The sequence below is a fragment of the Colletotrichum higginsianum genome (genome assembly GCF_001672515.1).
Source record: "Colletotrichum higginsianum IMI 349063 chromosome 7 map unlocalized unitig_7, whole genome shotgun sequence".
NCBI lineage: Eukaryota > Fungi > Ascomycota > Sordariomycetes > Glomerellales > Glomerellaceae > Colletotrichum > Colletotrichum higginsianum.
The window spans coordinates 2,760,284-2,777,246 of record NW_017263917.1 but is presented as its reverse complement, the minus strand read 5'-3'; the positions used below and the strand labels follow the sequence as shown (position 1 = coordinate 2,777,246).

General features: G+C 56.4%; 9 protein-coding genes across 9 annotated transcripts; 5 read left to right on the top strand and 4 right to left on the bottom strand.

Annotated features, from left to right (window-relative positions):
- Positions 1-101: 101 nt before the first annotated feature.
- Positions 102-864, top strand: CH63R_10538 (Frataxin; the record flags this gene model as incomplete). Its single annotated transcript, XM_018305512.1, has 2 exons — positions 102-461; positions 592-864. The coding sequence occupies 2 exons, from the start codon at positions 102-104 to the stop codon at positions 862-864; spliced, it is 633 nt and encodes a 210-aa protein (XP_018154936.1).
- Positions 865-1,542: 678 nt separating this feature from the next.
- CH63R_10537 (uncharacterized protein) lies at positions 1,543-2,022 on the bottom strand (the record flags this gene model as incomplete). The annotated part of the gene is made up of 1 exon (XM_018305511.1): positions 1,543-2,022. The coding sequence occupies one exon, from the start codon at positions 2,020-2,022 to the stop codon at positions 1,543-1,545; it is 480 nt and encodes a 159-aa protein (XP_018154935.1).
- Positions 2,023-3,242: 1,220 nt separating this feature from the next.
- CH63R_10536 (Upc2 protein) lies at positions 3,243-4,640 on the bottom strand (the record flags this gene model as incomplete). The annotated part of the gene is made up of 1 exon (XM_018305510.1): positions 3,243-4,640. One exon carries the CDS (start codon positions 4,638-4,640, stop codon positions 3,243-3,245), a length of 1,398 nt encoding a protein of 465 aa, XP_018154934.1.
- A 1,391-nt stretch (positions 4,641-6,031) lies between these two features.
- On the bottom strand, positions 6,032-7,048 carry CH63R_10535 (RTM1 protein; the record flags this gene model as incomplete). Its single annotated transcript, XM_018305509.1, has 2 exons — positions 6,032-6,761; positions 6,876-7,048. The coding sequence occupies 2 exons, from the start codon at positions 7,046-7,048 to the stop codon at positions 6,032-6,034; spliced, it is 903 nt and encodes a 300-aa protein (XP_018154933.1).
- Positions 7,049-8,339: 1,291 nt separating this feature from the next.
- On the bottom strand, positions 8,340-8,564 carry CH63R_10534 (uncharacterized protein; the record flags this gene model as incomplete). The annotated part of the gene is made up of 1 exon (XM_018305508.1): positions 8,340-8,564. The coding sequence occupies one exon, from the start codon at positions 8,562-8,564 to the stop codon at positions 8,340-8,342; it is 225 nt and encodes a 74-aa protein (XP_018154932.1).
- Positions 8,565-10,131: 1,567 nt separating this feature from the next.
- Positions 10,132-10,638, top strand: CH63R_10533 (uncharacterized protein; the record flags this gene model as incomplete). Its single annotated transcript, XM_018305507.1, has 1 exon — positions 10,132-10,638. The coding sequence occupies one exon, from the start codon at positions 10,132-10,134 to the stop codon at positions 10,636-10,638; it is 507 nt and encodes a 168-aa protein (XP_018154931.1).
- Positions 10,639-12,058: 1,420 nt separating this feature from the next.
- Positions 12,059-12,699, top strand: CH63R_10532 (Extracellular serine-rich protein; the record flags this gene model as incomplete). The annotated part of the gene is made up of 2 exons (XM_018305506.1): positions 12,059-12,427; positions 12,496-12,699. 2 exons carry the CDS (start codon positions 12,059-12,061, stop codon positions 12,697-12,699), a joined length of 573 nt encoding a protein of 190 aa, XP_018154930.1.
- Positions 12,700-13,846: 1,147 nt separating this feature from the next.
- CH63R_10531 (Xylosidase : arabinofuranosidase) lies at positions 13,847-15,638 on the top strand (the record flags this gene model as incomplete). The annotated part of the gene is made up of 2 exons (XM_018305505.1): positions 13,847-15,449; positions 15,511-15,638. 2 exons carry the CDS (start codon positions 13,847-13,849, stop codon positions 15,636-15,638), a joined length of 1,731 nt encoding a protein of 576 aa, XP_018154929.1.
- A 458-nt stretch (positions 15,639-16,096) lies between these two features.
- CH63R_10530 (Glutathione S-transferase) lies at positions 16,097-16,939 on the top strand (the record flags this gene model as incomplete). The annotated part of the gene is made up of 1 exon (XM_018305504.1): positions 16,097-16,939. The coding sequence occupies one exon, from the start codon at positions 16,097-16,099 to the stop codon at positions 16,937-16,939; it is 843 nt and encodes a 280-aa protein (XP_018154928.1).
- Between the last annotated feature and the right edge of the window lie 24 nt (positions 16,940-16,963).

The window sequence follows — 16,963 nt, the reverse complement described above, 5'->3', positions numbered from 1 at the left end:
TCCTTTGCTCTCTGCTTCGTCCACCAAACACTCACAGTTCAAACGTAAAACTCTACAATACCAGCTATCCAACTGTCCAATTTCACCCACATACAGCTATTATGGCCCGCAGCAACCTCACGAAGCTCTCTGGCGCGGCTGCCCGCACGCTCCGCGCCTCGTCGCAGGCCCGTCTGGCCATCCCACGCCGCTCTGCCCTCCTCCTCCTCGCCCCCAAGCCGGCCGTCTCTGTAGTTCCGGCCCGGAAGCTCTTCACGACGTCGTCCGTCGCTGCCCGCGGCATCATGCCCGATACCGACGATCCCAAGGTCAAGGAGACGCCCAAGGACGAGGTCAAAATGAATATCGTTGAGCTCACAGATGCCGAGTACCACGAGCTCTCAGACGCTCACCTGGAGACCATCCTCACACAGCTTGAGGAGCTTGCTGATGCCCGCGAGGGAATCGATGTCGAGTATTCTGTAAGCAATTACTCTGCTGAAAGAACCACGCCACTGAATCTCTGATTTCACGACCTTGCCCCCCCTGTTTGACGCATTACGAAATCTCAACGCAAACAATCGCGCGCGTATGCTGACTAGGGTTACACAGGCTGGTGTTCTCACCGTCACATTTCCCGACGCCGGCACCTACGTGATCAACAAGCAACCCCCCAACAAGCAGATCTGGCTCTCGTCGCCCATCTCGGGCCCTAAGCGCTACGACTGGGTCATCGTCGGCGACTCGCAGAACGAAAAGGAGGGCACCGCCGCTGGCGCCTGGGTCTACGCCCGCGACGGCAGCACCCTCGACGACCTCTTCCTGAAGGAGCTCGATATCGACCTTAGTATAGCCCCGTCGACCTACGGTGAGGATCAGTCGTAGGACGTCAAGAGTTCCACCCGAGGATGATGGTGGGAGGCAGCCGCCGACGCAGCCTTGCGAGTATTCAAGCGCTGGAGTGTATTCTACATGGCAACAGGGAGTTTCAGGGTGGTTATTAGGGACTGGCAGCAAGCGACCCCTCTCAGAAGGGAGGCGACAAACAGGATGGCTGTTAGGCCTGTGTATACAAACTCTGTAAAGCAAGCGTTCAATCGCGCAAATTTGACCCCGGATCTTGGCGAGATTGCCGGATCCTCCACCCGGTGTGGTGTCACAGTGAGGTGGGAAAAGTAATTCCCTGTCAACAGGAGATGCGCCTCGTGTGTTTTGAATTTCTTTTGATTCTATTTACGCTACAGGTTATCTCCCGCTCAGGACCCGTATGCGTAGGTTGCGTAGATACCAGCCTGTGTCGTGCCGGTCTAATAGGTATTCCAGACTTGTTCCTCCGCACATACATTACAGGGCTATCCACACTCTTTGGCAACTATGCTTGCAAAAATAGGATGAGTCTTTCTCACAGAGTCCGACTCGGGTCGTAACGATGCTAAAGCGAGGACAGTGCTTAGCGAGGGTATCGTGGGTCTCATTCCAATTTCGTTTCATCAGGTCTCCGACTCCGGGGCGCCATCTACATCGTGCTGATTCCCTTTTACTTCCTCCCCGGGGCGAGCGGCGTTAGGCGGGCATCTCGTGCCTCTCGACAGGAGCCGGCAGCTCGACGGGTGGCCCCTCTCGCGTCTCGGGCATCTCGTGCAGACCCCTCGGCGCCGGCAGCTCCGTGGTCTCTCCGGCGTTGTGGGCCAGGATGGCCGCGTCGTCGGGCTTTTCCGGGTCCTCCATGACGGTGTCGAGGGCCTCGTCGCGGGCGGCGAGGCGCCGCGCGCGACGGCGGTTCCAGAACCAGACGAGGGCGACAACGAGGAAGACGAGGCTCGAGGTGGCGCCGACGGTGATGCCGATGATCTGCCCCGGCGCGAGGCCGGACTGCTGCAGGATGTTGTCGGGGAAGGGCGAGGCGTCGGAGGTGGCGGGTGTGCCGACGGTGGGCGAGGGCGTGAGGGTGATGGTTCGGCCGCCCTCGGTGACGGTCACGGCTGTGGGGACCGTGAAGCCTGGGCCGAACCTGGTGGTCGGGAAGGGTAGCGTGAGCGACATGGTCGGCGGCCGCCCAAATGAGAAGGATGGGAATGGCTGCGCCAGCGTGAGGAGAGCTGGGTGGTGCGGTGGTTGCTTGTTTTAAAGGGGGGGAGACGGTGAAGGACGAAGACGGAAAGGATGCATCAGAGCGGGATCCAAGGTTCGCGTACTTTTGCCCCCCATCCTCTTTTCTCTGTGTCTCTCTGTCCTATTTCTCTCACACACACACTCTCTCTCTCTAATCTTCCGAATTCACGGTTGAAGAGGGGAGGCGCAGTCCTTTTTGACAAAGGCACCCCGTGTCATGTCCGACGGCCATGGCGTTCTTGTCTGCCCGTCTGGCGGGTGTCTTGACGGAGGAGGCTCTCTGGGCGTATGCAGGAGGAGGGAGGAGGCGGCGGCGGTCGCAGATCGATTGGAGGGTCGAAGGGAGTTTTGACCGACTCCCGGACGCTGTTATGGCGTGCGATGCTGAGACTTGGATCCAGCCAACACGTCAGAAGAAGCGCAGAGGCCGTGTGTTCGTCGTCGGTGATGGGACGTGCCAATCCCCCATCCTCCTCCCGCCCCAACCTGTCCAAGACATTTAAGAACCCGAGGAGAGCCCACTCCCTCATCGTGCTTGCCTTCCAAGACTCCGGATACCCGAGGCGCCCGGCGTGCGTCGCGATGGCGTTGTTTGGCATGAGGTGCGTGGCCGGGTGTCGCCCTTGCGATTTGAAGGAGGGGGAGGAAGACCTCGTTGGTGGTTGGTGCTGTTGGTGGGCATGTTTCGGACTTTTGGGGGAATTGTTTTGGCGCTGCGGTGGCGCAAAGCCCGAAGTTGAGACGGGACGCGCGCACCGGTTCGTTCCATGATTTTCCTGGGCAGAACAGCAGCTACATGGACTGGGTGCTCGTCAGATCCGTCCGACGATTAGTCAGTCTTCCTCTCTCTCTCTCTTCCTCTGTCTGTCTGCCTGTGTGTGTATGTGTGTGTAAGGGACTCTCTGTCTCAGTCTCCGTCTCGGTCGCCGTCCCTGCTCGCGAGGTCGCAACAACTCGGGCCTTGGAAGAAGTCGTGCAGCTCTTAAAACAGGGTCGTCTGCCGTCGCATCCTGTGGTGGACGCAGGAGGCTGGTTTTTGGCTGCCGTTTTGCCGATGGAACAAGGTTTCCTATCCTTTGATCTTCCTTGTCTTGGTTTTTTTCGTCCCTTTTTTTTTTTTTTGGTCTCTCTTCTCACGCTTTTGCCCGTCATCATCCCGTGTGCTCTCCGAGCACGGAGAGGGGGAAGGCGAGCCACTCGGACCAGTAGTCGCCGAGGTGGGAGGCGACAGCGCGGATGAGGAACTCGCCGGCGTCGGCAAAGATCCAAAAGTTGCGGCACCAGTGCAGCAGGACGGCGTAGAAGGCGAGGATGACAAGGGCCTCGGGGCGGCGCTGCTTGAGGACGTCGATGAAGCCGGTGGTTACGCGGACGCCAAAGGCCATGACGGAGGCGGACTGATGGGTGCTCCGCTCGGCGATGGTGCGGTAGATGGCGTACGAGTGGCGCAGGGTCTCGGCGGCGTCGCGGCAGGCCTGCAGGGAGGCTGGGCCCAGGTCGGCCTGGTCGAGCATGCGGTGGAGGATGTCGACCTCGGAGGGGGCGTGGTCGGCGGGGCGGCGGGACTCGAGGAATTCGATGAAGCGCTTGGCACCGGACTCGCGGATGACGTGCCAGGAGCGGCTCGTGACGGTGCTGACGCCGCGGTGGAGGTTGAGGTAGCCGGCGAACTGGTCGAGGAAGGCGTTGAAGTCATGGCGGTTGGCGCGCAGAGTGTCGCAGAGCAGATGGGTGCCGAGGGTGGAGGAGAAGAGGAACATGGGGATGCAGGTGTCGTCCGAGATGTCCTCCTTGGCGTCGTTGAAGAGCATGAGGGCGCGGGTCTGCAGCTGGGTGGCCTGGTGGCGGTAGTGGTCGGCGCGGTCCGGGTGCAGGTCGGCCATGTGCAGGGCGGACAGGCCGAGCAGGACGTCCATGAGGTAGGGGGCGTTGAGGGCGGACTCGAGGTTCATGTCGACGAGGGGCTTCATGAAGTCGTCGGCGGACATGAAGACGTTCATGTTGGTCTCGAGGTGGTGCAGCAGGCGCATGTGCTCGAGGGTGAAGAACTGGCCGTTGGCGGGGCTGGCGACCTCGCGGTCGACGTCGGAGCGCATGATGAAGTCGTTGACGACGGCGGTGATGGAGGGCGAGGTGGCTACGGCGGGCATGCTGCCGGCATTGATGAGGCTGCCACTGTTGCTGCTGCTGTTACCACCACCGCCGCCGCCGCCGCCGGTACCGCCGGAGCTGGCCGGGCTGTGGCCGGCGACGACGAAGCCTCGCTTGGCGGGGATGGAGGGGGCGGCAGAGCGGGCGGAGGCCGGCAGGGAGTCGAGATAGGAGCAGTGACGCTCGGCGGTCGCGCAGTTGACGCAAGTCGGGCGAGTCTCGTCGCACTTGACATGCCGGCGCTTACACTCCTTGCAGCCGTTGCGAGACTTCTTGTGCGCGCGGCGGAGCTTGATGTCGCCGGCGGTCGTGCCGGGGGTGCTCGGGGGGGTGTCGCCACCATTGGCCGAGCCGTCGCCAAGAGCCGGCGCCGGGTGATTGCGCGTCTGGGGCGCCATGGAGAATGGCTTTGGGGGGGGGGATGTCTTAGGATGTCCAAGCAGAGGAAGAGGAAGAGGACGAGGAGGGGAAGAGAAGGAAGATCTCAAGGCGAGAGGCGGGCCATTGGATGAGTGAGAAGTGATACAGCTGTGTTAGAGAGCAGCACACCGGTAGGTGCTCTGTAGATGTGTAGCTTGGATTGACCTGGCCGACGATCTGATGCGGCGGCGGCGGCGGCGGCGACGCGGCTCTGTTTGTATTAAGACCGGATTTCCCTTGGACTTTTATTGTGTTCTGTTTTTGTCCAACAAAAAAAAAACCCCGAGTTCAGCCCTTTTTCGGTGGGGGTGGAAGGGAGAGTAAAGGAGGGAGAGAATGCTGATGAATACCCGTAAAGATATGCTTATCTGGGCTGGGCTTACAGGTACTCCCTACTCTGTACAGGTGCGTAATGTCGGAATGCACCAATGACGAGAAGGTGGCATAAAGGGGTGGGGCCTCTAATACACGGGTTTGGCTTCGCCTTTTTACGGTGGATCCCCGGTAGCCCATCAGTAGGCGTTTTTACGGGCAGACGCACCGCTACAAGGGCCTGCGAAAGTGGTTCCAGGCCACTTTGTAGCGTGATGCGCCACAACTACAACGTACTGCGCCTGCCGTAGGCCACGCGGCCTTCCATGTCGAGCCTGAAATCTTCTGTCAGGGTGCTCTGTAGGTATGTATCGTATGGCACGGAGATGGTATGGTGGTTATTTCCGATCCAATGACATTGCGCTCGACTTGGATTACACCGCGATTCTTCTCATTCTGTCGTCCCTCTGCACTGCAGTCGGGTGGTTGTGGGCTGGGAAGCCTCCACGATACACGATACTGCGTTTCTGAAGAAGCCTTATCTGGTGTTTCAGTGTCGGGCACAATCCTTGTTCCGTATTTTCTTTACCACATTTTTCTGTCTACCGGGTCACCTGTGAGACCTAAAGAGGAACACACATCTTTAGCCCATCTGTATTGCACAGTTTTGCGGTGCTTTCGTGCGTATGATGTATGTAGCATCTACTAGAGGTTATTCCCATCCTAGCTCTCTTCAACATTTAGACTTCAAGGGGTTTTATCATCGTGTTACAGCAGACGATAACTAGTGGTTAAAGTTTGTGGGGGAAAAGCAAGACTTCGCCGATGAGTCAGCCCGTTAATAGTTAGGGATCATAAAGGTCAAGCATAACCGGCATCTCTTGATATTTCCTAATGGATGGTTGATTACATATCCCCAGCCTCTCTATGATTACATGTCCCGCCGTCTCTATCATCGACCTGTCGTGGACTCGTGGTTCGCTTGACAAGTTACTGGCCCAAGAACGATCCATCGCGAACCCATCCTCAGTCTCCCATCCTCCGGCTCCCAGCTGCTTTACCGCATCGGCTTGCCCTTGGACTCTCGCTGGCTTCCGTTCGTCTCCGCCGTCATGTCGTAGTTCTCCACGTCCGACGTCGACTGCGACCCTCCCTTCCGGATCTGGAACGCCGCCGGGAACCGGAACCCGAACGCGACCATGACGAAGAACATGAGCGTCGCGTCGAACACGTACAGCGTCCACTCGTTCCGCAGCGGGTAGCCGTCGCTGCCCAGGACGTACTCGATCAGTCGGAAGATGGACCGCACCATGATGAAGGCGCTGACCGCGTACAGCATCCAGAGGCCCGACCGCCACGGCGACCGTCCGCTGGCCGACGCCTCGGTCGGGAACTTGGCCAGCCGCACGTGGAACATGATGGCCGTCACCCAGAAGATGCCGAACAGCACGATCTGGATCACGAGGCCCGCCACGATGAGGTTCTGCCCCATGTCCTGGCTGCCGTCCTTGACCATGAGCCCCGCGCCGCTCGCCTGCACGAGGAACGAGAAGACGTCGCCCGTCACGAAGATGCGCGTGAGCCAGTTGACCCGGATCACCGACAGCGACTCGCCGTGCACGCTGCGGATGATGCGCCCCAGCGTCATGTACACCGACGCCGCGAAGAGCGCCGGCGCCACCAGGATCGTCACGCTCTGCATCACGTACGGCCCGATCTCGCCCGTCTTCTCGCGCGCGATCGCCCGTCCTGCATATCCGATGATTTCCACTGCGATTCGCCAACTCCTGTTAGCCGTCATGGTCTATATAGTACGGGCTTTGCTGCCGGAATGGATCGATCTTGGAATGAGTCGGTGGCCACCCCCCGAACCCGAGGAGGAAAAAATAAAAATAAAACACCTACAAAGACCACCGATGCAAAAGACGATGCAGAACCACGTCTTGGTCCTCGCAATCTTCCACGCGTGGAAGAGCGTCACCAGGACGAAGAGCACCTCGAAGATGATGGCCGCTACGAGGCTCGGCACGTAGTGCCAGAGGTAGTACCCATTATACGACTGTAGCTCGGGCATTGTGTGGCTTTGGTTGCGGCCGTGAGTTGAATGAGTGGATGGATGGATGGATGGATGGATGAATCTTTGGCTTTCCTCCCTATTTCGTGCTATTACCGCGTCGAGTAGCGAGTGGGCTGTGTTGTTGAACGGGGTGTTGGCTCGGTTCCGTCGAGATGCTGACGACAATTGCTTCAGGTGTTCTGGCGGCTTGTAATCTCGTCCTGGCCCGTTCGTGTTGTAGCAAGCATCCGCCAAGGCTCAAGGGGGACACTCGACGTCTGGCCATCTTTATAGGGGGCCCTGAGAAAGAGAATTGCTTGTCCCCAGACCCGTGATTCAACGCTTTTTCGACGCCATCCCCATACGCGTTTGAACCCCCAGGGGCGACGGCCAAGGTCCTACAGAAGCTTGTCTGATAGTGAGGCCCACCTGTCCGGCTTCCCCATGAGGACGGATACGTGGAAGGAATCTCGTCTGATTGGCCTATCGGACAACCCTTGCTAGCCCTGTTGGTGGATCGTGCCGAATGCCACTATCGGACTGCGAATCACGTCTTGGCCCATACGCGTATGCGGGGATGAACAATCCCGAGGAGGCTGAGGGCATTACTCTGGACCTCCTCCACCCGCGCTCTTTGGTTGCCTGTTGGCTGTAGAAAAATACAGCTCTTTGATAAGGAGCTTTCCGTTGACGGGGGCTTACGTGTGCTCCCACAAGGCTGCATTTACGTGTATTCGTCTTTACGAGGGACCCGGCCGTTGGGGGCGCATGTCAGAACTAAGTTGCATCGCTTTTCTTCCGGCACCAAATAACCCGGACGCCCTGCCAATTAGATACATCGGAAAAACGCTGCTGGGCGAGTAGAAAGGGGGTAGGGAGCTTTGAGTAGTGGTGCTCTTGAATCCTTAATCCTCCTGACGGAGAAGGGCTTGGTGATTGCCTGTAACATTAAAGAGAGGAAGATATCCATGGGCATTCGCAACACTTCTCTACATCAGCGAAATCCTTTTTCCTCCAAACTTACTTCCACCAGGAAACCCTAGCCTTCGTAACATGCTCGGTGGCGCCATTCGCTGACTCGACTGTGGAAACCTGATGTGGTTTTCGTTTTCCCTTTTTTTTTGTCCTTTTTTTTTTGTCCTTTTTTTTTTCCTTTTTTTTTTCGAGGGAGTCTACCTTCGACGACGGAACAAACGACAAATCAGGAATTTCGACTTCCTTAACGCCCTTGTGACTGGCTGCTAGGCTCAACCTCTCCAACGGCATGTTCATCAGCAATAATCAACGTGATTTTTCCTCCATTTTCCCCTTAGTGTTTTTCACGGACAGTCGCCATCACCCGACTGGCATGATGGGCCGGAGTCGCCCGTGCTTTACACCAGCCGTGGTCGCGACTGCCAGTGCCGGCGTCCCTATCCTCTCTCTGCTCCAGGGACTTGCAGCCGGTGGGATACGGACTCATGCCCGCCACCTTGATGCGTCGTAGGTTCTCGCTGGTCTTGGCAGCGGAGCGGATACCGGCCTCATGTGTCATCTGCGGTGAGTCTTCCACTTGCTACCCATTTCATAGGTCGGCTCGCTTCAGATGAGTTTATTCGAAGAGGGTCCGGCCCGCAGTGGACTAGCAAGGATCTGGAATACTGCGGAAGAGCATGGCAGACAGGCCGAGCCGCAATCGGCCTCCTGGCGCAAGTGGTGTTTGTCGCAGCGTCGTGGTCGCTGCAAATGTCGCCAATATTTCTTACTAGATCCCCTCACCCCCCCTTTTATGGCAGTTTTCAATTTGCTTGGTAGATCAATTATCCAATGGCACCTGCTAAAAATAGGGCTTCCACGCGCTGCACCTAGACTCTCCTGTCGCTGTTGTACGCCTTTGGTGGTTGGAGGCTGGGAAGGATGACCGGTCTCCGTCGACGACGGCTTTGGCTTGACGGCATGTAGCTTTTGGATTCTCTTTTCCTATTTGAATCTGATTTACGATCGCTTTGTACGTGCTGGCTGCGTTGGATGGTGGAGATTTACACATGCTCATGCCTCCTTATATCGTAAGATGCAGCCAGGGAAATGCGCAATTCTAAACAAAGTAGTATATTTAGGGAAGTAGGGAATGTTGCCGCCAGTTCGGCTGCTGCGAGCTATTCGGGCTGCGGCTACACTCCTAAGGATGTAGCGACAGACCGTACCGCTACCGGGCGGCGAACGCCGGCGACCAACACTGTGATTAGTCCCGGTCCTTTTCCCGGCCCCGGCCCCACCCAGTCCGGAACGAACTGCCCCGTGTCCTCCAACACCACTTTGACTTATCTAAGAATGCTTCTATTCGTTTCTGCGGTACTTGACTGCTGTTGCTGAGATTAACTAGGCGGGCTTGCATGACCTGGATTAACGCATATCCCCGGTGCGGATGGACCTCAAGTATGCAAAGGACCGGAGTTGCTAGAATAGACATATTGCATAGCAATTTGATCCTAATGAGAGATTGGGTAAGCCGAATTAGAGATTCAGCACGCAACATACGTGGGGTGAAAATTGATTTGAGAGCCATTTTCCCGTTGTTTGGTTGAGAGAAATAGTTGTCCCTACCACCACCACCAACACCGCATTTTTCGTACTGAGTCAACACGCCCAGCTTGCCCTTACCGGGGCGATGAAAACCGCTACAGTGTATACCTTTTTGTTGCATAAAACTAGCCTATGTCCCAAACCGAGCTAGACGTCACCGTGCGGTAGTAGTGCCGAGCAGATCAGTCCGCCACAAACACTTCGATGCAGGGGTTGTCGGCGAGAATAAGGAACAGGCGAAGTGATGTCAACGCGCTGCCAACTTTTTCTTGATAATCGGATATCACATATCCCGTATCCCAAAAACAAAAAAACAAACGTTGCGGGCAAAGCCACCTACAGCATAGAGCGAGTATCTATCTTCAACCCTCCCTGCCGAGAAAACCCTGACAAAGAACGCAACCCGCTGCATCCAGCCCATTTCGATCTCCAAGCATCTTGGTCCTACCCCACACGGATCCCACCTCCCCTCATTCCTATCTCTCTACACTTATCTCTCCCTTTTATCTACGGGCCACCTCACCTCACCTCACATACCCATGTCGTCCCCGTCGCCGGAAGAGAAGCAGACGCAGAAGGACAAGGTTCTCGCGCAGGCGACCGCCAAGCTCCAGGAGGCGCAGCAGGAGGCCGAGTCGGCCGAGGAGACCCGCCGCCGCGCCGAGGGGGTCGAGGACCCGGAGGAGAAGAAGAAGATCCTTGCCGAGGCGGCGGAGCACGAGAAGAAGTCAAAGTCCCTCGCAAAGCAGTCGCAGCGGCTGCAGAGCGGCGTCTGGCAGGGCGGCATCGGCGGCGCGGGCATTGGTGCCGGGGTCGGTACGGGCCTCGGCGCCGGCGTGGGGACGCTGGTCGGCACCGTCGTTGGGGGCGTCACGGCGATCCCGACCACGGGGCTGGGACTCCTTGTCGGTGTCGGGACTGGGGCGATTCATGGGCCCTGGTACAAGTTGGACCAGGAGAAGAAGAAGGAGGCGGGCGAGGATGCTGCAGAGGATGCCGCAGAGGATGCCGCAGAGGATGAGAAGGATGGGAAGGGCGACAAGTGAACTGCGCCATTCTTTTTTTCTTTTTGGTTTCTCACGTCGCTCTTCAGAGGTGACACGATGGTTCACGGAGAGGGGGGTTGGGTGGAATTCGATGCATCTTTCCTCTTAGTATCATGGATCACGGCCGACGATGACGTTCGCTGCTTGATTTGGTATCGTATTTTTGCATAGCGAGGCAACAACGGGCACACTTAACGCAGTTTAAAAGGAGCGGAACTATAGGCAATCAGAATTCCTAGTCTGGTCGGCGTGAACACCTTTGGCAGTCCAGACTCCCTACTCTTCGTTTTGAACCTATGAAACAAAATATTCAAGCATATGCCGAAAGACTAGTGCTAAGAATGTGACTTCTCGCCTAAACACGCCGATTCAAGGGATCTGCTATGAAACCTCCGTAACGAGTACACATTTTGAGGACGCGAGTTCAAGGAGACGACTTCCACACTTGTACCGCTATGCCGATACGCTGTACAGTGCATTCCCATATCCTCGGCCAGAGCTAGCTCTCTCCCTCCCAGTCAATGAGTGCAGAAAGCCAAATGACAAGCTTAGAGTACGATAATACGTCTCGTCAGGTCTCACTCCAGGGCAAAAACAGCAGAATCCTTCCTAGTCGCGGAACGAGTTTTTGTTTCTAATAGATTCCCAAGAACGATCGCATCCATTTACACACGAGCTAACTTTTAGCCCTGGATCTGTAATAGTGTCCAAAATTAGACGCAGGCGAAGTGTTCATCTCGTCAATGGGGCGGAGTTTTGGCAGATGGGCTCCGCCACGCCATCCGGTCCAACAACCCGCTGCCAGGGTACCGCACACAACGCCAGGGTCAGCCGCCATTTTTTCCGCCGTCAGCATTCCTTTTCCCGCAGCTGCTGCGCGGCAAGCAGCCAGTCATCTTGCAGTCCTGTCTCGGCTGCGTGAGGTTCCAGCGTCAGGGAGGATTTAGTGCTGCTTGTGTTTCCCCCCGGACCACCGGCCTTCCGGCTCATGCTTGGGGGGGTGACACAGACTAAGTATTTCGGGCGTTTCTTTTTCGCGCTTAGAACACATGGCCAACTGCGAACTGCCAACTGGGAGATGTAAGCCGCGTTGTGGAAGAGTATCGTTCCGTAGGGCTGTACAGCGACGCGGCGACGCCATAAGCTGGGCAACATGAATCCATGATGGAGTCGGAGGGAGCATTTTCTGGAATTTGTATATAAGAAACCGATACGTCTGTCCACCTATTGCCTTTCTCTTTCTCCATCACACAGCATAGCAAACAGCAAACTCATCTTTTTAGAATCTCACCTATCTCGCAATCTCTATTTTCTCCAATTCCTAGAGTTTTCTATTCACTTGTTTCCACAAGAATAATTCATCAGTTGCCGCCTACTTCTTGAAAAGAGAGATAAAAAGCCACAAAAGTCCTCATCCAAAATGTTCTCCATCAAGACCCTCTCCACCGTCCTCCTGGCCGCCGCCGCCGCCACCGTCTCGGCCGCTCCGACTAACACAGTCGGTACCAAGACGCCGTCCCGCACGACCCACCTCACTGGTGTCACTCACTCTGTCGTCGCCGGCCTCGGCGGCCTCCGCTTCGACCCGGACAACGTCGTCGCCGAGATTGGCGACGTTGTCGAGTGGCACTTCCTGCCTCGCAACCACTCGGTCGTCCAGTCCAGCTTCGCCGACCCCTGCGCGCCCCTCGCCGACGGCACCTCCTTCTTCTCCGGCTTCAACTTCTTCACCCCCGAAGGCCAGGCCGACAACGTCTTCCAGGTCGTCGTCGAGGACCGCAAGCCTATCGTAAGTCTTGTTCCTTTTTGGACGTTGTTGTTGGACGATGGCAATGGGGACTGACAGTCGTCTTGTAGTGGTACTACTGTGCTCAGAACGTCGGCCAGCATTGCTCTTCCGGCATGGTTGGCGTCATCAACCAGAACTTTGACAGCCCCGACTTCACCCTCGCCAAGCACAAGGCCTTGGCTGCCCAAAAGGGCGATGCCATCGTCCCTGCTGTCCAGCAGGGCGGCTACGTCATTCCGAACCCCAACCCGCTCGGAGGCTTCAAGCTCTAAATGTCGAGGCGTGAAACTGTCAGGAATAGGAGAGGAGGGAATTTGCTTTGTTGAAGACGTGTTGCATCACGGCGGCGGGAACTTGGCATAAGGCGGCGTTACATTGCTTTTTGGTTGCTGGTTGAATTAGGCTGTAGAATCTCTCATCGTTCTCTTGAATAGGTAACTTTACACTCTTCATTCATATGAATCATGCTCCCTCTTGAGTATCACGCAGTGAGCATTCTGGTTCCGCTGTACGAGCTCTCGAGGACGTTGATCAGATGCCGGAGTGCCGTCCACAGACTGGTACTCTTCACATGTGTTTCTGAGCCAACGACTGACAGAATGAGAATAAATGTTGTAAAGCCTGACGTGGGCCATCGTTTCGACTTGTTTATTGTATAGCTGACCCTCCATAAGGAACAAATTACCACAAACAAGCTTACTACTGACCACATTTTCTCCCTACATGCTTAGAAGTGAGCAACTTAACAACCTTCGGCTGACGGATGAGTAATGGCGGACCAAAAGTCGGGCTATCCAGCGAGTCACTACGCCCTAGGGTTTACATCTGTTCCGAGAATCACGCCTACGTCCACAGAAACTTCTAAAGAGCCGTAAAAGCGCCAACCGGCACGATCTGATTCGCCGGTGGTTTTGTAACCGCAGGAAGAGACATCCATGGCCTCGCGAGCCCTTGCATTATACGACGTCCACCTGCATGCGCTTACCCCGGCTTGTTGGGAAATGGCCTCATGCAGTAGTTTACCCGCACAGGCACGACGTTATCACTGGGAGACCAACAGTAGTGGTACGCGACTTGTGCGGGGTTCTGGGGTTCTTGATGGTATTTAACCAATCCTTCACTGACAACCCCGCTTCAATTCCGCCACTATCTGGGGAGAATAGCCATATCTAGAATCGAATTGGCGGAAGAAATCAAGGGGGAAAAGATGTTACTCGCTCTCGCTCTAGCGCCTATTAACACCACAGGCCAAGCCGGAAAACTCGCACTTGCCGACACATCCTTCTGTCTGCAGAACCGCCTATGGGAATGTACTTAACATATGGCCGGACCTCTGAGGCCAGAGAGAGAGAGAGAGGGGCAGGAAAGAGCTGCTTACAGCTAACATAACGTTTACTGGTGAGAACCTCCCTGTCATCAATGCGCCTCTTCAGCCTCTTTTGGCTATCAGCTATCACCCTGGCGACCCAAGGCCAGTCTCAGGTCAACAAGACCTTCACCAACCCAGTTTTACCCGGGTGGAACTCGGATCCCAGTTGCACCTTTGTGAAAGAATGGGACAACACGTTTTTCTGCACAGTATCATCGTTCTTGGCTTTCCCAGGCATCCCGGTGTACGCCAGTAAAGACTTGGTCAACTGGAAGCTCGCCAGCAACGCACTCACGCGGCCCGAGCAAGTCCCAGAGCTGTACAGGAACTCAGGACAGAACGAGGGAATATGGGCATCTACGATCCGTTTCCGCGATGGCACCTTCTACCTAATCACTTCGTACGTGTCTTGGTATGATGGATGGGGTCCGAAGATCCTACTCTTCACCACCACAGACCCCTACAATGATGCATCCTGGACGGGCCCGCTGCATGTGGAGAACCCGGCAAACGACATCGACCCGGACATCTTCTGGGACGACGGCAAGGTCTTCATGTCGGTAGCTGCTGGAATCTACATCAGCGAGATTGACCTCAAAACCGGCGCTGCGACCGAGCCCATCCGAGTCTGGAACGGGACGGGCGACCGCAACCCCGAAGGACCGCATCTGTATCGAAAGGACGACTACTACTACCTCCTGATCGGCGAGGGCGGCACAGAGACCAACCACTCCGTCACGATCGCCCGGTCGAGAGAGATAGCCGGCCCCTACGAGGGTGCGCCGCACAACCCCATCCTCACGGCCAAGGACACGGATTTGTATTTCCAAACGGTCGGTCACGCCGACCTCTTCCAGGACGCCTCTGGAAACTGGTGGGGCATCGCGCTGGCCACCCGATCCGGCCCCGCGTGGGAAATCTACCCCATGGGCCGCGAGACGGTCCTCTTCGCGGTCGACTGGAAGGACGGCGAGTGGCCGTTCCTCGACGTCGTCCGCGGCACCATGACAGGGCCTCTGCCGCCCGTCAACAAGGACATCCCGGGAGACGGTCACTGGATTGACGAGCCGGACGTCGTCGACTTCACGCCGGGGTCGGGGTTCCCAAGGCACTTTTTCTTCTGGCGGCCGCCCAAGACGTCGCTCTTCGCCATCTCGCCACACGGGCATCCAAACACGTTGGAAATCTCCCCCTCGCCCGTCAATCTGTCCGCAACCCCCGCTTTCGAGCCAAAGGAGGATGGTCTTGGGTTTATTGCCCGCAAGCAAAGCGCGACCCTTTTCAACTACACGGTCGACGTTTCGTTCAACCCCGAAGTGGAGGAGGAAGAGGCGGGCATCTCGGTGTTTCTGACACAGGCACAGCATATTGATCTGGGGATCGTTAATTTGCAGGCCTGCTCCGGTACAACATTCATCCCGCGGTTCCGGTTCCGCGTCGAAGCATCAGGCAAGCCGAACATCACCGTCCCCGAGACCGTTGTCGTGCCGGTCCCCAAAGAGTGGAGGTCGGAACCGATACGGTTGTCCGTCTCGGCTGTTAGTGACACCGAGTACGTGTTCGGTGCGGCTCCTGCGGCAAGACCGGAAGAATACAAAGAAATAGGCTCGGCAAGCGCCCTCATAGTTTCCGGAGGCAGCGGACCTTTTACCGGTGAGTGCTTCTGAGCAAATGTTTAGGCGGATACTTACTGACACACCTACCTACTCTGCAGGTACTGTAGTTGGCGCTTATGCCACCAACAATGGCGGCCAGGGGAAGACTCCGGCCTATTTCAGTCGGTGGAGATACACTCCTGTTGCGCAGAAGATTGAACAAGACACTGTAGTACCGGCAAAGTAGATTACTTGAGAGATTAAAACCGTGGTTTGAATGGTTCACTTTAAGCTGTTTAGCCAATGCCAGAGGTATACAGATGCTTCCGTATAAGGTGTATTCTACGTCCTTGTAGTGCTGTCAAAGTTGATTATCTCAAGGGCACACTATGACAGAAAATGTTAATTTTGAAACCGCTCATTACATTTGGGCCAATATTGTACGCCCAGATATGCTCGGAACCCCGAAGCCACGGATCGGCGGAGGCGGACCCGAAGTGGATCCTACCCGGCGCCGACACTTCGGAGGGCGGATTCTCCGCATTTCGGCGCGTCTCCAAAACACAATCACAATCACGTCATTGGCGGACTCACGTCATCGGTCATGACCTGCCATTCTACACCACTCCAGAGGAAGTCCTCACCAATTCCACCCGAGACTCTTTACGTTCGTCATCCTCAACGTTGAAACACAAAACCCACACCATGGCAAACGTCGACACGTCGATCGGCGCTCGCACCACCGGCGCGGCAGCCCGGTTCGCGGCCGAACACTCGGAAGAGCATCCGCTGAAGCTGTACGGCGGCTGGTTCTGCCCATTCGTGCAGCGGTCTTGGATCGTCCTGCACGAGAAGCAGATCCCGCACCAGTACGTCGAGATCAACCCTTACAAGAAGGATCCCGAGTTTCTCAAGATGAACTCTCGGGGCCTGGTTCCCACACTGGCCGTCCCTGTGGACGTCAAGGGCAACGAGCAGAGGCCACTCTACGACAGTACAGTGGTGTCCGAGTACCTCAACGAGGCTTACTCGGGTAACAACTACGGTCCGCATCTTCTCCCGGAGGCGCCGTATGACCGCGCCAGATGTAGGCTGTGGATAGACCACATCAACTCGCGCATCGTGCCGGGGTTCTACAAGTTCATCCAACACACGCCGGAGAAGGAGTACAGCATAGATCAGGCGCGAGACGAGTTTCTAGGAAACATCAAAACGTTCACCAAGGAGATGGACCCCGAGGGGCCTTGGTTTCTCGGCAAAACGTTCAGTCTCGTCGATGTCATGCTTGCACCATGGGCGATGCGCTTGTTCCTCTTCGACCATTACAAGCCAGGTGGCCTCGGGATTCCAACCGAAAGTGAAAATGAGGACGACGAAAAGACTTGGAAGAGGTGGAGGCAGTGGTATGATGCCATTCAAGAGAAACAGAGCGTGAAGAGTACGCTCAGCGACAAGGATGCCTACATCGAGGTATACAAGCGATACGCCGAAGACAAGACGAACTCAAAGGTCGGGCAGGCAACAAGAAGTGGAAAGAACTTGCCCTAGGTACTGCGTCCTCGGCACTGCCGT